At 52.2% G+C, this 19,772-nt stretch overlaps 2 protein-coding genes across 4 annotated transcripts in view; one reads left to right on the forward strand and one right to left on the reverse strand.

The window, feature by feature from the left end:
- The window catches only part of LOC146019745 (3-oxoacyl-[acyl-carrier-protein] reductase FabG-like), a 68,985-nt gene extending 52,135 nt beyond the window's left edge, over nt 1-16,850 (reverse strand). The window contains exons 1-3 of the mRNA XM_083152272.1: nt 16,767-16,850; nt 12,362-12,532; nt 11,606-11,784 (exon numbers count right to left, since the gene is read on the reverse strand). Coding sequence (XP_083008398.1) covers nt 11,606-11,784; nt 12,362-12,532; nt 16,767-16,793 — 377 coding nt within the window. The 5' untranslated portion in view covers nt 16,794-16,850. The remainder of the gene's footprint in view (nt 1-11,605; nt 11,785-12,361; nt 12,533-16,766) is intronic.
- Nucleotides 1-19,772, forward strand: part of LOC146019740 (uncharacterized) — a 781,584-nt gene that overhangs the window by 710,979 nt on the left and 50,833 nt on the right. Inside the window, exons 1-2 of one of the 3 annotated variants that reach the window (XM_083152256.1) lie at nt 13,641-14,142; nt 17,484-17,527. The exons of the other annotated variants lie outside the window; for them this stretch is intronic. The gene's annotated coding sequence lies outside the window, so the exon portion shown is untranslated. Of the gene's footprint in view, nt 1-13,640; nt 14,143-17,483; nt 17,528-19,772 lie in introns of those variants that run through there. 3 annotated transcript variants of the gene reach the window in all.

Genomic DNA, 19,772 nt, shown 5'->3' on the forward strand with positions numbered 1-19,772 from the left:
GTAGCTCACCGGTACTCCCAACACTCCCAATTTTCATCCCAAACCAATTGCTGCCACTCTGAATTTTTCATCTAAAACTGGCCACTGAAAGGCCCAGAACTGGCTCCTCCTGGTCAATATTCTCCATGGCTGCCACCAACAGGAACCCAAGCACTCACCCTCTGTGGTATACAACTTTGCCATACCTTGCTTCCCTGACCCACTTTGTGTAGTGGCCAGACCCATTTTGGCTTCCAAGGACCCCCCACGGGGTTAGGATTGGGGGTCTTAGTGTCCGTGGACTTAATCTGGACCCAATATTTTTTTTCTTAAACCCCCTCCCCTCTACCCTCTCTATGTTATGCAACTTTGCCACTTCCCTGAACCAGTTTGAGGAGCATCCGGGCCCCTGGGAACCCCACGGGGTTGGAATTTGGGGTCTTCATGGGCGTGAACTTAATCTGGACCAAATCAAGCCACCTTGGTCCAACAGTGTCTGAATGCAAACCAGACAAACAACAGCTGACACACATATAAGCAATATATAATATGATCAGTAGAGCTGCCACCACATCATACAGTGTAAGGGACAGAGCGGAGCTGCCACCACATCATGCGGTGTAAGGGACAGAGCGGAGCTGCCACCACATCATGCAGTGTAAGGGACAGAGCGGAGCTGCCACCACACCATGCAGTGTAAGGGACAGAGCAGAGCTGCCACCACACCATGCAGTGTAAGGGACAGAGCGGAGCTGCCACCACACCATGCAGTGTAAGGGACAGAGCGGAGCTGCCACCACATCATGCAGTGTAAGGGACAGAGCGGAGCTGCCACCACATCATGCAGTGTAAGGGACAGAGCGGAGCTGCCACCACATCATGCAGTGTAAGGGACAGAGCGGAGCTGCCACCACATCATGCAGTGTAAGGGACAGAGCGGAGCTGCCACCACACCATGCAGTGTAAGGGACAGAGCGGAGCTGCCACCACACCATGCAGTGTAAGGGACAGAGCGGAGCTGCCACCACACCATGCAGTGTAAGGGACAGAGCGGAGCTGCCACCACACCATGCAGTGTAAGGGACAGAGCGGAGCTGCCACCACACCATGCAGTGTAAGGGACAGAGCGGAGCTGCCACCACATCATGCAGTGTAAGGGACAGAGCGGAGCTGCCACCACATCATACAGTGTAAGGGACAGAGCGGAGCTGCCACCACATCATACAGTGTAAGGGACAGAGCGGAGCTGCCACCACATCATGCAGAGTAAGGGACAGAGCAGAGCTGCCACCACACCATGCAGTGTAAGGGACAGAGCGGAGCTGCCGCCACACCATACAGTGTAAGGGACAGAGCGGAGCTGCCACCACACCATGCAGTGTAAGGGACAGAGCGGAGCTGCCACCACATCATGCAGTGTAAGGGACAGAGCGGAGCTGCCACCACATCATGCAGTGTAAGGGACAGAGCGGAGCTGCCACCACATCATGCAGTGTAAGGGACAGAGCGGAGCTGCCACCACACCATGCAGTGTAAGGGACAGAGCGGAGCTGCCACCACACCATGCAGTGTAAGGGACAGAGCGGAGCTGCCACCACACCATGCAGTGTAAGGGACAGAGCGGAGCTGCCACCACATCATGCAGTGTAAGGGACAGAGCGGAGCTAGCACCAAATCATGCAGTGTAAGGGACAGAGCGGAGCTGCCACCACACCATGCAGTGTAAGGACAGAGCAGAGCTGCCACCACACCATGCAGTGTAAGGACAGAGCAGAGCTGCCACCACACCATGCAGTGTAAGGACAGAGCGGAGCTGCCGCCACATCATGCAGTGTAAGAGACAGAGCGGAGCTGCCGCCACATCATGCAGTGTAAGGGACAGAGCGGAGCTGCCACCACATCATGCAGTGTAAGGGACAGAGCGGAGCTGCCACCACATCATGCAGTGTAAGGGACAGAGCGAAGCTGCCACCACAACATACAGTGTAAGGGACAGAGCGAAGCTGCCACCACACCATGCAGTGTAAGGGACAGAGCGGAGCTGCCACCACATCATGCAGTGTAAGAGACAGAGCGGAGCTGCCGCCATATCATGCAGTGTAAGGGACGGAGCGGAGCTGCCACCACACCATGCAGAGTAAGGGACAGAGCGGAGCTGCCACCACACCATGCAGTGTAAGGGACAGAGCGGAGCTGCCGCCACACCATACAGTGTAAGGGACAGAGCGGAGCTGCCGCCACACCATACAGTGTAAGGGACAGAGCGGAGCTGCCACCACATCATGCAGTGTAAGGGACAGAGCGGAGCTGCCACCACATCATGCAGTGTAAGGGACAGAGCGGAGCTGCCACCACATCATACAGTGTAAGGGACAGAGCGGAGCTGCCACCACATCATACAGTGTAAGGGACAGAGCGGAGCTGCCACCACACCATGCAGTGTAAGGGACAGAGCGGAGCTGCCACCACACCATGCAGTGTAAGGGACAGAGCGGAGCTGCCACCACACCATGCAGTGTAAGGGACAGAGCGGAGCTGCCACCACACCATGCAGTGTAAGGGACAGAGCGGAGCTGCCACCACACCATGCAGTGTAAGGGACAGAGCAGAGCTGCCACCACATCATGCAGTGTAAGGGACAGAGCGGAGCTGCCACCACATCATGCAGTGTAAGGGACAGAGCGGAGCTGCCACCACACCATGCAGTGTAAGGGACAGAGCGGAGCTGCCACCACACCATGCAGTGTAAGGGACAGAGCGGAGCTGCCACCACACCATGCAGTGTAAGGGACAGAGCGGAGCTGCCACCACACCATGCAGTGTAAGGGACAGAGCGGAGCTGCCACCACACCATGCAGTGTAAGGGACAGAGCGGAGCTAGCACCACATCATGCAGTGTAAGGGACAGTGCGGAGCTGCCACCACATCATGCAGTGTAAGGGACAGAGCAGAGCTACCACCACACCATACAGTGTAAGGGACAGACGGAGCTGCCACCACACCATGCAGTGTAAGGGTCAGAGCGGAGCTGCCACCACACCATGCAGTGTAAGGGACAGAGCGGAGCTGCCACCACACCATGCAGTGTACAGGACAGAGCGGAGCTAGCACCACATCATGCAGTGTAAGGGACAGAGCAGAGCTGCCGCCACACCATGCAGTGTAAGGGACAGAGCGGAGCTGCCACCACACCATGCAGTATAAGAGACAGAGCAGAGCTGCCACCACACCATGCAGTGTAAGGGACAGGGCGGAGCTGCCGCCACACCATGCAGTGTAAGGGACAGGGCGGAGCTGCCGCCTCACCATGCAGTGTAAGGGACAGAGCGGAGCTTCCACCACACCATGCAGTGTAAGGGACAGAGCGGAGCTGCCACCACATCATGCAGTGTAAGGGACAGAGCAGAGCTGCCACCACATCATGCAGTGTAAGGGAGAGAGCGGAGCTGCCACTACACCATGCAGTGTAAGGGACAAAGAGGAGCTGCCACCACATCATGCAGAGTAAGGGACAGAGCGGAGCTGCCACCACACCATGCAGTGTAAGGGACAGAGCGGAGCTAGCACCACATCATGCAGTGTAAGGGACAGTGCAGAGCTGCCGCCACACCATACAGTGTAAGGGACAGAGCGGAGCTGCCACCACATCATACAGTGTAAGGGACAGTGCAGAGCTGCCACCACATCATGCAATGTAAGGGACAGAGTGGAGCTGCCACCACATCATGCAGTGTAAGGGACAGAGCGGAGCTGCCACCACATCATGCAGTGTAAGGGACAGAGCAGAGCTGCCACCACACCATACAGTGTAAGGGACAGAGCAGAGATGCCACCACATCATGCAGTGTAAGGGACAGAGCGGAGATGCCACCACATCATGCAGTGTAAGGGACAGAGCGGAGATGCCACCACATCATGCAGTGTAAGGGACAGAGCGGAGCTGCCACCACATCATGCAGTGTAAGGGACAGAGCGGAGCTGCCGCCACATCATGCAGTGTAAGGGACAGAGCAGAGCTGCCACCACATCATGCAGTGTAAGGGACAGAGCGGAGCTGCCACCACATCATGCAGTGTAAGGGACAGAGCGGGGCTGCTGCACATGCCCAGTGTACCAGCTTCTCCACACATTTACTGTGTGTGTGGCTCTGAGCCCTTAAACATCACAATGGACCAGAGAGTAGCTGTCAGGAGGAAGAGACAGGAGCCTTACCATGAAGTGGGAGATTGTGATCTTAGAAAGTGCAGCACTGGTTCTATAATGTGTGTGTATTTAGTATGATATGTTTAACCTTTTCCTGACCACTTATTTTTTTAGATGTACCTATACCAGTGGTTCCCAAACTTTCTCAGTCCAAGGCACCCTTTGGGTCTTCATGACTTTTTTAAGGCACCCTTAAGTCAAAATAATTACCGAACTGTCACTTTTTTAACGTAATTGGGTCAAAACAATGACAGCGCTGCTGGAGCCCCAGATACCACACATTGGTATGCCAGAAAGGTGAGTAGACACAAATTGCTACTTACCAAATGTATACATTGCATCGAACCGATGCGATGTATAGTCATAAGTAGGGAAGCCAATCCCGGGCATTTTTTAAATCCCGGGCATTTTTTCAATCCCGGGATTCGGGATTGAAAAATGCTTGATCCCGGGATTGGCTTTCCTAAAAAAAAAAACAGCCCTGGCTGTTTTACTTACCTTTGCGGCCGGGTTGATGGGTGGGTGGGTTACTTGCGTGGGCAGCTTCATACTGCCGGGATCAGGGGTGCTGCTTGAAAGCTGGCTAGGTGGGCAGGCGGGAGTGCGGCTTCAAGTTCATACTGCCGAAAGCCATGGGGGGGGGCGGGACTGTGAGGTTGCAGGCTAGGTGGGCAGGCGGGAGTGCTGCTTCATACTACCAGGAGACGTGGGGGGCGGGGAGCGGTACTGCAAGGTTGCAGGCTAGGTGGGCGGGCGTGCTCTCTGCCTGCCTACGCAGCGTGACCTCTGATGTCACGCTGAGAGGTCACACTGCGCAGTGCTGCCGGGTATGGGAGAAGCCGGCCAGCGTATGAGCGTGTGCTCAGACGCTGCCCAGCATTAGACGGTGCATGCACAGTCTAATCCCGAAATCCCAGGATTGAAATCCCGGTGTTTTGGGGGCCAAATCCCGGGATCGGCCACCCTAGTCATAAGTAGTCATTTATTTTACGTAGTGTACATGAATACTCAATACCAGGGAATGGGGGGAGGGAGGAGTCAGTCGCACAGGAAAATAGGATTTTAATGTTAATAGGACCCTCAATATGGTATTATTGATTTGCAATAATAATTTCGGGAGGGTGTGCTACCACTGGACACGGCGGAGAATTCAAACAAGAAAAAGAGAAGAATGTCTTCTATGTGGTGCACCTAATAGGCAAAATTATAGACATAAAATTTAACCTTTATTTGATTTATTAATTAAAAGACAAAGCGGCGAAATATTGACAAACAGTGAAACATATAACACAGACAGTGTTTTTAAAAGAGGATAAAGAATCTATCCTCATTCAGTGTGGCCCAATTCCCTTGGAATCCCCTCAGTAAAGTGAACAGGCAAAGAACAATGCGGTATACAGTATGTAGTGTTAATGTTTCACTTTATTGCCTGTTGGTAGTTTGAGATGTGTACACTTGGCTTATGTAGCCTACAATCTAGGGCTCTTTTATATTGTGCCCTTAACACAGTGTGGTATATTCCCCACTGAGTAAGCGACTATACAGATCTGCCACTATCTGTGTCGCTACCTCTGCCAGGGGAAGAGAAGGCTAGACTGCTGTAGCCCAAGTTGATGGTTAATCAAGGGTTAATAACACCCGTGAGTGTGGTGAACTTGGCGTATATTCTTACAGTCACAATTTAACGGAGGGCTTTATGCCTATACAGTAGGTGGCAACTAGTGAGAACTGCCACTTCTCCTCTAGCTCCACGCTGCTGTCAAAGGCAGAATTAGTTGCGGTTGGATAGTAAAAGGCTAGATGGGTTGCGGCATGTGAATATTTAGTGCCGCTTGTCCCCTATCTACCTAAGAATATCACACGCTAACTAGACTTGTAATAAGGCTGTGCAGAGTCAGACGAGCGGCAGCGAGTCTCATACAACGCCGTCCGTCTCACCGTCTGCTCTAAAGGTAAGCGCACTGTCAGTGACAGCCAAGTCGGGCAGAGCTGGACGGACTGCGGCGTGTTTGATACAGCGCCGTTCGTCCCCTGTCTGCTAAGGAGTTTAGTCCGCTCCGGTGTAGACGTCACACACCGTGCGGCTAAGGAGCGTGAGAGCAAGCCCAGTGGAAACTGGCGTTCGCTCTATCCTAACCGCAGCACTGGTACACATACAAAATACAATAATCATGGGGAAGGGAAGAGGGAGTCCAGGGTCCTGATGAAGCTCACTCTGCGAAGTGTACACTGACCGAATGTCAGTGTGTGACTCCCTCTTCCCTTCCCCATGATTATTGTATTTTGTATGTGTACCAGTGCTGCGGTTAGGATAGAGCGAACGCCAGTTTCCACTGGGCTTGCTCTCACGCTCCTTAGCCACACGGTGTGTGACGTCTACACCGTAGCGGACTAAACTCCTTAGCAGACAGGGGACGAACGGCGCTGTATCAAACACGCCGCAGTCCGTCCAGCTCTGCCCGACTTGGCTGTCACTGACAGTGCGCTTACCTTTAGAGCAGACGGTGAGACGGACGGCGTTGTATGAGACTCGCTGCCGCTCGTCTGACTCTGCACAGCCTTATTACAAGTCTAGTTAGCGTGTGATATTCTTAGGCAGATAGGGGACAAGCGGCACTAAATATTCACATGCCGCAACCCATCTAGCCTTTTACTATCCAACCGCAACTAATTCTGCCTTTGACAGCAGCGTGGAGCTAGAGGAGAAGTGGCAGTTCTCACTAGTTGCCACCTACTGTATAGGCACAAAGCCCTCAGTTAAATTGTGACTGTAAGAATATACACCTAATTCACCACACTCACGGGTGTTATTAACCCTTGATTAACCATCAACTTGGGCTACAGCAGTCTAGCCTTCTCTTCCCCTGGCAGAGGTAGCGACACAGATAGTGGCAGATCTGTATAGTCGCTTACTCAGTGGGGAATATACCACACTGTGTTAAGGGCACAATATAAAAGAGCCCTAGATTGTAGGCTACATAAGCCAAGTGTACACATCTCAAACTACCAACAGGCAATAAAGTGAAACATTAACACTACATATACCGCATTGTTCTTTGCCTGTTCACTTTACTGAGGGGATTCCAAGGGAATTGGGCCACACTGAATGAGGATAGATTCTTTATCCTCTTTTAAAAACACTGTCTGTGTTATATGTTTCACTGTTTGTCAATATTTCGCCGCTTTGTCTTTTAATTAATAAATCAAATAAAGGTTAAATTTTATGTCTATAATTTTGCCTATTAGGTGCACCACATAGAAGACATTCTTCTCTTTTTCTTGTTTGTACATGAATACTCCCCTATGTCATTTATTCAGTGCAATACTGGTCAAATGCACCTTCATCCATTTAAATAAATGAAAACAAGAAGCCCGGGCTTTGTAAAATATAATTATTTTTGCAGTTGAATAAATCAATCTAAAACGGTTCCAGTGATCCATGCACCAAGACCAGCCTCTCCTCCCCCCACCTGCTTATCAGCTTGTCACCTGTTCCCTATAGCATCGTATTATACCCCTTTCAGACTTGTGTCTTGGCAATTAGCCAGCATCTTTTTGCCAGGTGCATTCTGACCCCCTTTCACATGAGCAGCAAATTATCTGGTAATTTGTTGAACATGGGTATTTCTTCAGTGTGAAAATATCAACCTGGGTCCTAAATACCATGTCGCTGACCTATGATTTAAGACCCGGGTTGATCCTTTCGCACTGAAGAAATATCCGTGTTAAGGGACCTGCACACATAGCGATGCTAGACCGCGGCAGGCAGCAAGCGGCTCACTCCACACCCCCCCCCCCCCCCCCGCTTTCGTACTTCCCTGCCCGCCGACTCTGCACAGGCAGCTGCTATGCACACTCACTCCCCCAGCATTTGCTAGCTCCATACTTCCCTGCCCGCCAGCTGACTCCGTACAGGCAGCCACTCCATGCACACTCACCCCCTGGTGCCGGCTGGCTCCATATTTCCCTGCCCGCCAGCTGACTCCGTACAGGCAGCCACTCCGTGCACACTCACCCCCTGGTGCCGGCTGGCTCCATACTTCCCTGCCCGCCAGCTGACTCCGTACAGGCAGCCACTCCATGCACACTCACCCCCTGGTGCCGGCTAGCTCCATACTTCCCTGCACACCAGCTGACTCCGTACAGGCAGCCACTCCGTGCACACTCACCCCCTGGTGCCGGCTAGCTCCATACTTCCCTGCCCACCAGCTGACTCGGTACAGGCAGCCACTCCGTGCACACTCACCCCCTGGTGCCGGCTGGCTCCATACTTCCCTGCCCACCAGCTGACTCCGTACAGGCAGCCACTCCGTGCACACTCACCCCCTGGTGCCGGCTGGCTCCATACTTCCCTGCCCGCCAGCTGACTCGGTACAGGCAGCCACTCCGTGCACACTCACCCCATGGTGCCGGCTGGCTCCATACTTCCCTGCCCACCAGCTGACTCGGTACAGACAGCCACTCCGTGCACACTCACCCCCTGGTGCCGGCTGGCTCCATTCTTCCCTGCCCGCCAGCTGACTCAGTACAGGCAGCCACTATGCACACTCACCCCCTGGTGCCGGCTGGCTCCATACTTCCCTGCCCACCAGCTGACTCTGTACAGGCAGCCACTCCGTGGACACTCACCCCCTGGTGCTGGCTAGCTCCATACTTCCCTGCCCGCCAGCTGACTCGGTACAGGCAGCCACTCGTACACACTAACCCCCTGGTCCCGGCTGGCTCCATACTTCCCTGCCCGCCAGCTGACTCGGTACAGGCAGCCACTCCGTGCACACTCACCCCCTGGTGCCGGCTAGCTCCATACTTCCCTGCCCACCAGCTGACTCGGTACAGGCAGCCACTCCGTGCACACTCACCCCCTGGTGCCGGCTAGCTCCATACTTCCCTGCCCACCAGCTGACTCGGTACAGGCAGCCACTCCGTGCACACTCACCCCCTGGGCCGGCTGGCTCCATACTTCCCTGCCCACCAGCTGACTCGGTACAGGCAGCCACTCCGTGCACACTCACCCCCTGGTGCTGGCTGGCTCCATACTTCCCTGCCCACCAGCTGACTCGGTACAGGCAGCCACTCCGTGCACACTCACCCCCTGGTGCCGGCTGGCTCCATACTTCCCTGCCCGCCAGCTGACTCCGTACAGGCAGCCACTCCGTGCACACTCACCCCCTGGTGCCGGCTGGCTCCATACTTCCCTGCCCGCCAGCTGACTCCGTACAGGCAGCCACTCCGTGCACACTCACCCCCTGGTGCCGGCTGGCTCCATACTTCCCTGCCCGCCAGCTGACTCCGTACAGGCAGCCACTCCGTGCACACTCACCCCCTGGTGCCGGCTGGCTCCATACTTCCCTGCCCACCAGCTGACTCCGTACAGGCAGCCACTCGTGCACACTCACCCCCTGGTGCCGGCTGGCTCCATACTTCCCTGCCCACCAGCTGACTCGGTACAGGCAGCCACTCCGTGCACACTCACCCCATGGTGCCGGCTGGCTCCATACTTCCCTGCCCACCAGCTGACTCGGTACAGGCAGCCACTCCGTGCACACTCACCCCATGGTGCCGGCTGGCTCCATACTTCCCTGCCCACCAGCTGACTCGGTACAGGCAGCCACTCCGTGCACACTCACCCCATGGTGCCGGCTGGCTCCATACTTCCCTGCCCACCAGCTGACTCGGTACAGGCAGCCACTCCGTGCACACTCACCCCCTGGTGCCGGCTAGCTCCATACTTCCCTGCCCACCAGCTGACTCGGTACAGGCAGCCACTCCGTGCACACTCACCCCCTGGTGCCGGCTAGCTCCATACTTCCCTGCCCACCAGCTGACTCGGTACAGGCAGCCACTCCGTGCACACTCACCCCCTGGTGCCGGCTGGCTCCATACTTCCCTGCCCACCAGCTGACTCGGTACAGGCAGCCACTCCGTGCACACTCACCCCCTGGTGCCGGCTGGCTCCATACTTCCCTGCCCACCAGCTGACTCTGTACAGGCAGCCACTCCGTGCACACTCACCCCCTGGTGCCGGCTGGCTCCATACTTCCCTGTCCACCAGCTGACTCGGTACAGGCAGCCACTCCGTGCACACTCACCCCCTGGTGCCGGCTGGCTCCATACTTCCCTGCCCACCAGCTGACTCGGTACAGGCAGCCACTCCGTGCACACTCACCCCCTTGTGCCGGCTGGCTCCATACTTCCCTGCCCACCAGCTGACTCCGTACAGGCAGCCACTCCGTGCACACTCACCCCCTGGTGCCGGCTGGCTCCATACTTCCCTGCCCGCCAGCTGACTCCGTACAGGCAGCCACTCCGTGCACACTCACCCCCTGGTGCCGGCTGGCTCCATACTTCCCTGCCCACCAGCTGACTCCGTACAGGCAGCCACTCGTGCACACTCACCCCCTGGTGCCGGCTGGCTCCATACTTCCCTGCCCACCAGCTGACTCCGTACAGGCAGCCACTCCGTGCACACTCACCCCCTGGTGCCGGCTGGCTCCATACTTCCCTGCCCACCAGCTGACTCGGTACAGGCAGCCACTCCGTGCACACTCACCCCCTGGTGCCGGCTAGCTCCATACTTCCCTGCCCGCCAGCTGACTCCGTACAGGCAGCCACTCCGTGCACACTCACCCCCTGGTGCCGGCTGGCTCCATACTTCCCTGCCCACCAGCTGACTTCGTACAGGCAGCCACTCCGTGCACACTCACCCCCTGGTGCCGGCTAGCTCCATACTTCCCTGCCCGCCAGCTGACTCGGTACAGGCAGCCACTCCGTGCACACTCACCCCATGGTGCCGGCTGGCTCCTACAAACTGCCTGGCCCGCTAACATGAAAAAAAATGAAAGATATGAGGCTGCGGCGGCGGCTCCCCTTTGACATCGCTGCGGCACCCCAATGAGCACCGGCGCACAGTTTGGGAACCACTGGCCTATACTATAGACCAGTGGTTCCCAAACTTTATTGACCAGGGAGCCCTAGAGTATCAGCATTTGTTCAAGGCACCACTAGTCAAAAAGTTTCGGTACTTCTTTACTTTCACGGCGCCAGCATGGCGCCGCGCGTACTTCCGGGTTACGCTCGCCACGAATTAAGTTAAAAAAACGGAGTTAACGCCATGCCAACATGGATAGTTCATACCTCCACTATCCATGTTGGCATGGAGTTGATTTTAATTAGCATGGCGAGCGTAGTGAGCCACCGAGCCCGCAGCGTGAAAGTCCAGAAGTACCAAAGTTTCTTATGGATAAATAAAAAAAAAATTATAACCATTGCTAGGTGCTTACAGCCCACCAGGGCCCAGGAACCCCAAATGTATCTCATTATAGTGAACCCTTCTTGGGCTTCATCTTATTATTGATGAGAAAGATGGAGCCGTCTATGTCGCCACCATGTGGACAATCCCAGTCTGACAGCAGTATCCTCTCACCTGACATTGACATTCATTACATGATCATAGTCCTGTAGAGATGTGTTCTCCACCGTTCCCATAGAGAGGATCCCACCACTATTCACTAACACGTCCAGCTGTCCAAAGTGGGCCACAGTCTGATCCACGATTCTCTGTACCACCGACTCATCGGTCAGGTCCCCGGGCACCAGGAGGGGCTACGGGGGAAGAAATTCCGCATATAAGTATATTTCTGTACAGTGACTAGTAACAGGTCAGTGGGTGCTGTGGGCGCATGCAGACCCCGATTCCATGATTACCTGGCAGCGGTTATTATATAGGACCAATAACTGCCCCCATGAAATAATTGCATATATAGCGATGCCCGTTTCTCTGCTGGAAAGGCCGGAATTGTGGCAGGTATAATAGCAAAGAGTCCCATGTGACCACAGATGGAGTTAGATCCAAAAGTACAGGTAATGGTTGTGAAGTAAAGCACACAATGGGGTTCCACCGTGCTGCACTGCAGGGGGCAGATGTAAAGTGCAGAGATTACATACGGGCAGGAGGGGTTCATACTGGGTGTGGATGGAAATGTCTACAGTGTATACATTGTCAGTCACATGTCAGTGAGCTGTCGTTCAGAAAGTGCACATGGTGGTAAGTGAGGAGGGCGTTATAGTAGGGGGAGCGTAATATGTCATCCAATGACATCACACCTCTCCGGCTGCATAAATGGTCCCTCTCATGTCTCTACCACACATAGCGGAGCACAGAACCAACCAGGGGCGTCACCTTGTGATCACACAGCTCCTCGCACCCCTGCGCCGTCTCCTTCAGATTCTCCTCATTTCTTCCATTTAGAGCCAACTTGGCCCCAAGGCGGGCAAAGAGCAGAGCAGTGCCGGCGCCAATCCCTGAGCTGGCTCCCGTCACCAGACACACCTTCCCCTGCAGGGACACCACCTAGAGGCCAAAAGAGGAAGGATGACGGACTGCGCAAGGTGATTCCAACAGAGCGATTCTGTACAAATAGCAGCAGTACAGAGTATATCAGGAGATGAGGGATGTGTCAGTGAGGACAGGGCTGCATGTGACAGGGACAGTGGCAGGATGTGAGGAGGGGAATGGGGGCAGCAGGAAGCCACAGACTGAGAGTTATATAGTGGGAGGAGCAGGGTCCCCAGCAGCACAGAGTATATCAGGAGATGAGTGATGTGTCAGTGAGGACAGGACTGCATGTAACAGGGGCAGTGACATGATGTGAGGGGGGAATGGAGGCAGCAGGTAGCCACAGACTGAGAGTTATATAGTGGGATGAGCAGGGTCCCCAGCAGCACAGAGTATATCAGGAGATGAGTGATGTGTCAGTGAGGACAGGGCTGCATGTGACAGGGGCAGTGACATGATGTGAGGAGAGGAATGGAGGCAGCAGGAAGCCACAGACTGAGAGTTATATAATGGGAGGAGCAGGGTCCCGAGCAGCACAGAGTATATCAGGAGATGAGTGATGTGTCAGTGAGGACAGGGCTGCATGTGACAGGGGCACTGACATGATGTGAGGAGGGGAATTGGGGCAACAGGAAGACACAAACTGAGAGTTATATAGTGGGAGTAGCAGGATCCCCAGCAGCACAGAGTATATCAGGAGATGAGTGATGTGTCAGTGAGGACAGGGCTGCATGTGACAGGGGCAGTGACATGATGTGAGGAGGGGAATGGAGGCAGCAGGAAGCCACAGACTGAGAGTTATATAGTGGGAGGAGCAGGGTCCCCAGCAGCACAGAGTATATCAGGAGATGAGTGATGTGTCAGTGAGGACAGGACTGCATGTGTCAGGGGCAGTGACATGATGTGAGGAGGGGAATGGAGGCAGCAGGAAGCCACAGACTGAGAGTTATATAGTGGGAGGAGCAGGGTCCCCAGCAGCACAGAGTATATCAGGAGATGAATGATGTGTCAGTGGGCGGTATTCAATGAGCCGGAATCGCCAAGTTTTATGGCGATTCCGGGGTTTTTTCGTGGCTGACGGTGATTTTTGGAGCTCCAAATGCGAATCACCGTATTCAATGAGCTAGAATCGCCGTTGACGACCGGTGAATGAAGCTGCAATCGCCAAATGTTTTCCTGTACAAATCGCCGTTTTTTGTGTATAGGATTTTTCATGGGGAATCGACGGTAGTTGAGGGGAATCGCCAAAAGTGTATTCAATGTGAAGTTGGCGATTCCTTTTTCTTCTTTCATATCGCCGTTCCTCTCCGAGTGCCCCTCGTCATCTTTTTATGGTGAACTTTTATAGGAACATGTCAAATAATTGGTTTTAAGTGCTCTATTTAACTATGCAAGTCTAATGTATTATTATTTGCTGCCCTTGTGTGATGTCATGGTCGTAGAAGTGCTATACAAATATATATTTAATTTTTTCAGGTATTTTTTTTTTCTCCCACAAAGCACTGTTCTTACCCATGGTGCACCTCACTTACCCATGATTCTCCTCCCCACCTCACTCCTTCGTTTGCCCTTTGACCAGATTTCCCAGCGTTTGCCGTCTGCTGTATGGGAAGCGTTTGTCCAGGGTAATTTGCTTGTTTCTAGCATTTATCTGCGATTTTTTAAACAACTGACTACATTAATGAGGCTGTGTAGGGAAACGCCGGTATGGCTGAGAATCGCCGTTAGGGCCGGCGATTCTCAGCCACGTTGAATAGGGTGACTTGGCGACTCCCCACGAATCCCCATGCATGGCGATTCACTGCTAAAAACCGGCGATTGGCAGGCGAATGTTAAATCTGAATCACTGTAACCAGCGATTCAGGACATTGAATACCGCCCAGTGAGGACAAGGCTGCATGTGACAGGGGCAGTGACATGATGTGAGGAGGGGAATGGAGGCAACAGGAAGCCACAGACTGAGAGTTATATAGTGTTAGGAGCAGGGTCCCCAGCAGCACAGAGTATATCAGGAGATGAGTGATGTGTCAGTGAGGACAGGGCTGCATGTGACAGGGGCAGTGACATGATGTGAGGAGGGGAATGGAGGCAACAGGAAGCCACAGACTGAGAGTTATATAGTGTTAGGAGCAGGGTCCCCAGCAGCACAGAGTATATCAGGAGATGAGTGATGTGTCAGTGAGGACAGGGCTGCATGTGACAGGGGCAGTGACATGATGTGAGGAGGGGAATGGAGGCAACAGGAAGCCACAGACTGAGAGTTATATAGTGTTAGGAGCAGGGTCCCCAGCAGCACAGAGTATATCAGGAGATGAGTGATGTGTCATTGAGGACAGGGCTGCATGTGACAGGGGCAGTGACATGATATGAGGAGGGGAATGGAGGCAGCAGGAAGCCACAGACTGAGAGTTATATAGTGGGAGGAGCAGGGTCCCCAGCAGCACAGAGTATATCAGGAGATGAGTGATGTGTCAGTGAGGACAGGACTGCATGTGTCAGGGGCAGTGACATGATGTGAGGAGGGGAATGGAGGCAGCAGGAAGCCACAGACTGAGAGTTATATAGTGGGAGGAGCAGGGTCCCCAGCAGCACAGAGTATATCAGGAGATGAATGATGTGTCAGTGAGGACAAGGCTGCATGTGACAGGGGCAGTGACATGATGTGAGGAGGGGAATGGAGGCAACAGGAAGCCACAGACTGAGAGTTATATAGTGTTAGGAGCAGGGTCCCCAGCAGCACAGAGTATATCAGGAGATGAGTGATGTGTCAGTGAGGACAGGGCTGCATGTGACAGGGGCAGTGACATGATGTGAGGAGGGGAATGGAGGCAACAGGAAGCCACAGACTGAGAGTTATATAGTGTTAGGAGCAGGGTACCCAGCAGCACAGAGTATATCGGGAGATGAGTGATGTGTCAGTGAGGACAGGGCTGCATGTGACAGGGGCAGTGACATGATGTGAAAAGGGGAATAGAGGCAGCAGGAAGCCACAGACTGAGAGTTATATGGCGTAGGTACAGGGTCCCCCGGCAGCACAGACTATGGCCCTTATTCAGATCTGATTGCAGTACAAATTTGTTCTCAAAATGGGCAAAACCATGTGCACTGCAGGTGGGGCAGAGGTAACATTTATAGAGAGAGTTAGATTTGTTTGAGTTATTTTGTTCCTGTGCAGGGTAAATACTGGCTGCTTTATTTTTACACTGCCATTTAGGTTTCAGTTTCAACACACCCCACCCAAATGTATCTCTCTCTGCAGATGTTACATCTGCCCCACCTGCAGTGCACATCAATTTGCCCATTTTGGGAACAAATTTGTACTCCAATCAGATCTGAATAAGGGCCTATATCAGAAGATGAATGAAGAATTAGTTTGTACACAGTCATTAAGACAATAATTCAATATTGCATTAATTTACACACTTATATCATACTTGCCTACCTCACCCTCTCCATGAAAATGCTCTGTTCCTGGACTTCCCTGGTAATGTATGATTACCATCACCTATGAGGAGCTAGGTAACTGATAAGAATGGTGTCACCACAGGTGCTGGTAATCCTACATTACCAGGGAAGTTCAGGAGCAGAGCATTGTGTCCTCCTGGAGAGGGGCATGCTGGGAGGTATGGATAATGTATGATTGCCAGCACCTGTGGGGAGCTAGGTAACTGATAAGAAAGGTGTCACCACAGGTGCTGGCAATCATACATTACCAGGGAAGCCCAGGAACAGAGCATTGTGTCCCTCATGGAGAGGGGCATGCTGGGAGGTATGGATAATGTATGATTGCCAGCACCTGTGGGGAGCTAGGTAACTGATAAGAAAGGTGTCACCACAGGTGCTGGCAATCATACAATACCAGGGAAGCCCAGGAACAGAGCATTGTATCCTCCTGGAGAGGGGCATGCTGGGAGGTATGGATAATGTATGATTGCCAGCACCTGTGGAGAGCTGGGTAACTGATAAGAAAGGTGTCACCACAGGTGATGGCAATCATACATTACCAGGGAAGGCCAGGAACAGAGCATGTTCTCCAAAATGGAGAGGGTCAGGTAGGCAGCCATGTTACTTATAATTGCACACACACACACACACACACTTGCACTCTGATTCACATAGTAACGCAATTAAAAATTGCAATCACAAAAAGGAAATACAGTATTGCAAATTGATTGTATAGTCATAGTAAGCAGACAGGTTCTGACACATTGAACACTCTCTCTCTCTCTCTCTCTCTCTATTTCCTCACTTGCTCTGGATTTCCAGCTTCTGCCATGTCAGGCCACAGTGCAGTCGAAGAGTGTTGTTTTTTTTTTGTTTTTTGTTTTTTACTTTATTAACAATGAACAGAGATTCTGCCTGTGGAATGCCTCCACCTGCTGGCCCGCCTCACACTCTTCCCAGCCCTGCATGTGTATATAGCATGTATGTTACAGGTAGTTCCCTATTAGATCTGAAATCTGTCACTTGCTTACCTGGTCCTCTCCTTCAGGGACACAATGCTCTGTTCCTTTCTGGACTTCTCTGGTAATGTATGATTGCCAGCATGGGTAATCATATGGTGTTTCATCGGTAACATCGGATTTATGGTTCCAATGTTCGATGTTTAACCCTTCAATGTTGAGGATCCAATGTTTCCTCATCATCGCTAGATCTCCCAACCGATGTTTTTTCTCAAGTTTCCAATGTTGTTTTTTTCTTTTGTGTGTCACTGTCACAGCTTTCGGCAGCCAGCTCACTCCTTGTTTTATATTCCTTGACAACTTAAAAAACACAGATACAAAACAGTAACACACACTGTGGCTCTTAATCAGCTCTGAGCTCAGCACAAATTTGTTTGGAAAATGGGAAAAACCATGTGCATTGCAGGTGGGGCAGATGTATCATGTGCAGAGAGAGTTACCTATGTGTGATGTAATATCCCGAACTCAGTGTTAATACTTCTTTACCTTTTTCTTTCTTTCAGGTTCTATTGTTTCTCTCACGGCCGATTTTCAGAATTCTTCTTTGGTAAGTATAGTCACGCTTGTATATCATGAAACGTTTATTTATATTATAGGTGAATCTATTATAAATAACATATATTTATATACATGCGGTTCTAACACTTAATATGCTAACGAAAAGTAACAGGCTACTTCTAAAATGACAATAAGCGTGTACCAGCGCTATAGAATACTACCAAATCCTCTACAATTTCAATGACCTGTTAAAGTTTATCAATTAACTCTATACTAACACAAATGAATCCTTATAGTACTGCAACTGTACTCTTATTACTTTAAAATATAACACCAACCAGAATACAGTCAATTGATACTCTACAATGGTACTTATCTAGTCTGTATATTCAGCAAGGAGGTGCTAAGTTCAAAGAGTTAATGAGTCTCGGAGTCCCAGGTTATACTAACTTCCTTGCTAAGATCGTTTTGATCAGCGTTTATCTTCCCTGTAGTATACGGCTAATCACGATATATTTGTACTCCAAATGGTGTATCTTATGGATGCACTGTGCCTTGTACTTATTCCTGACCACTAAGAATGTTGCTATGAATTGCTCAGTGTATACTTTCAAGCTGTACACAGGTTCAGAGGAGCGCCCCCTGGCTCCATGAACCGGGTCTAGCTCCTCCCTTTACTTGAGGGTTAATATATAGACTAAACTTCTTCCAAGTGGTCTAAACTGTCAGATTCCTCTGTCTGCTCTACTTGGGATGGTTTATAATTCGTGGAACAATTTAATGACCGGAAGCTCTGATCTATGAAGCAGTTCTATAGCTACAGCAGTGTTTCCCTGGCAACCGGTCTCAGCTGTCTCCTTTCCTGTGAGCCTTTCAAGTTGTAGGCTATCTGTTAAAAGTAGCAGGTTTATCTGTTTTCCTGGAGCCTGTGCCGTGTTAATTATATTTCAATCTCGCAGTTCTGATTACATACAGTTAAGTGGAAGATACCCTGCTTGTCAGCACGCTGCACTGTCCTGACTAACAGCTGACTTCCGTCACAATCACAGGGCAAGCTGCTGTAATGCAGGAGTTAACCTGGTTTCCTAGATAACTGTTTATTACTTGTATAATATGCACTCTGGGCTACTTTGCATGAGAATGTTTAGCAGTCTTAGGAACATCAGAAGTGGCTGAGACTGAATAAAATAGAGTTCACACCGAATACAATGTAGCTGGGAATCTGGGAATCTGGTATATCCTTTCTAGCTCATCTCTGTCTCTCTCTCATTCTTCTCTGTGCTGATGGGGAGACGTGCAGGGGAGCTGCCAGTACTGAAGTAATATAGCTCCCTATATGGTGCTGGGCGGATCAGGGTTGTATAGAGGCTGAACTGTTACTGCTTATTGTGACTTTGTTTCAATGGGTATCAATTATGGAGGGTTGTGCCTTAGTTGTTCAACTCTCCTGTATAGGTCTCTGTGGGTGACTGTGCCTTATATGGGGCTGTACTGGGGATGTGCTATGTTGCTGCAGGGGTTGGTTTGTCACTCACCACTCCCCATTGTCTTCGACCTGTTCCCCTTTTCCCCGGCTCCGTCCCCTCCTTGCAGGGCACTCACCGCCTCCAGTCCGGCCTCCGGGCTTGGCGCCGCCTCTCAATGACGCGGCCGCCTGTACTGCGATGCGGCCTCCTACTTCAAAATGTCCTGGCCAGGCTCTCCTCTCCGTCCGGCCCCCTTGCGTCACTCCTATGCCGCTGCCTCCCAATGACGCGGCCGCCTGTAATGCGATGCGGCCTCCTCCTTCAAAACGTCCTGGCCAGGCCCCCTTGCGTCACTCCTATGCCGCCGCCTCTCCGGAGATCCCGCCTGCTGCCGGAGGCTCCTGACAGAAATCTGCAGCCCAATGTATACCGGGGCTCTTGCTGTCTGTCACCGCTCGGCACCAGAGACAGCGCGCTTCCGGACTGGTAAGTCTCTTCGACTTCCCCAGCAGCGCTGTCCGTCCTTCCTGCTGCGCAGCTCTCCCAGATTTTTCTCCCCCCTCCTGAGGTAACTCACTCCTATTTATAGTTATCGGGCACGCGATCCTCTCCTTCCCGCTCCCAGCGCGTGCAGGAAACTTTATTAAACAGTGTTTGGTGATAGTTTATCTTCTCTCCTCGGTGCAGGGCATTTGACCTTGCCCTCCAGTAGTCTCTGTATCCGGGTAGCTCAGTCTACTCTCTCCTGGGGGAAACTGCGGGGTGCCATGAACTAAAACATATTTACAGTCCTTTTCATAAAAGTTTATCTTGCCTTCTGTGAAGGCA

Source organism: Crinia signifera, chromosome 7 (genome assembly GCF_055691185.1).
Source record: "Crinia signifera chromosome 7, ASM5569118v1, whole genome shotgun sequence".
NCBI classification, from domain to species: domain Eukaryota; kingdom Metazoa; phylum Chordata; class Amphibia; order Anura; family Myobatrachidae; genus Crinia; species Crinia signifera.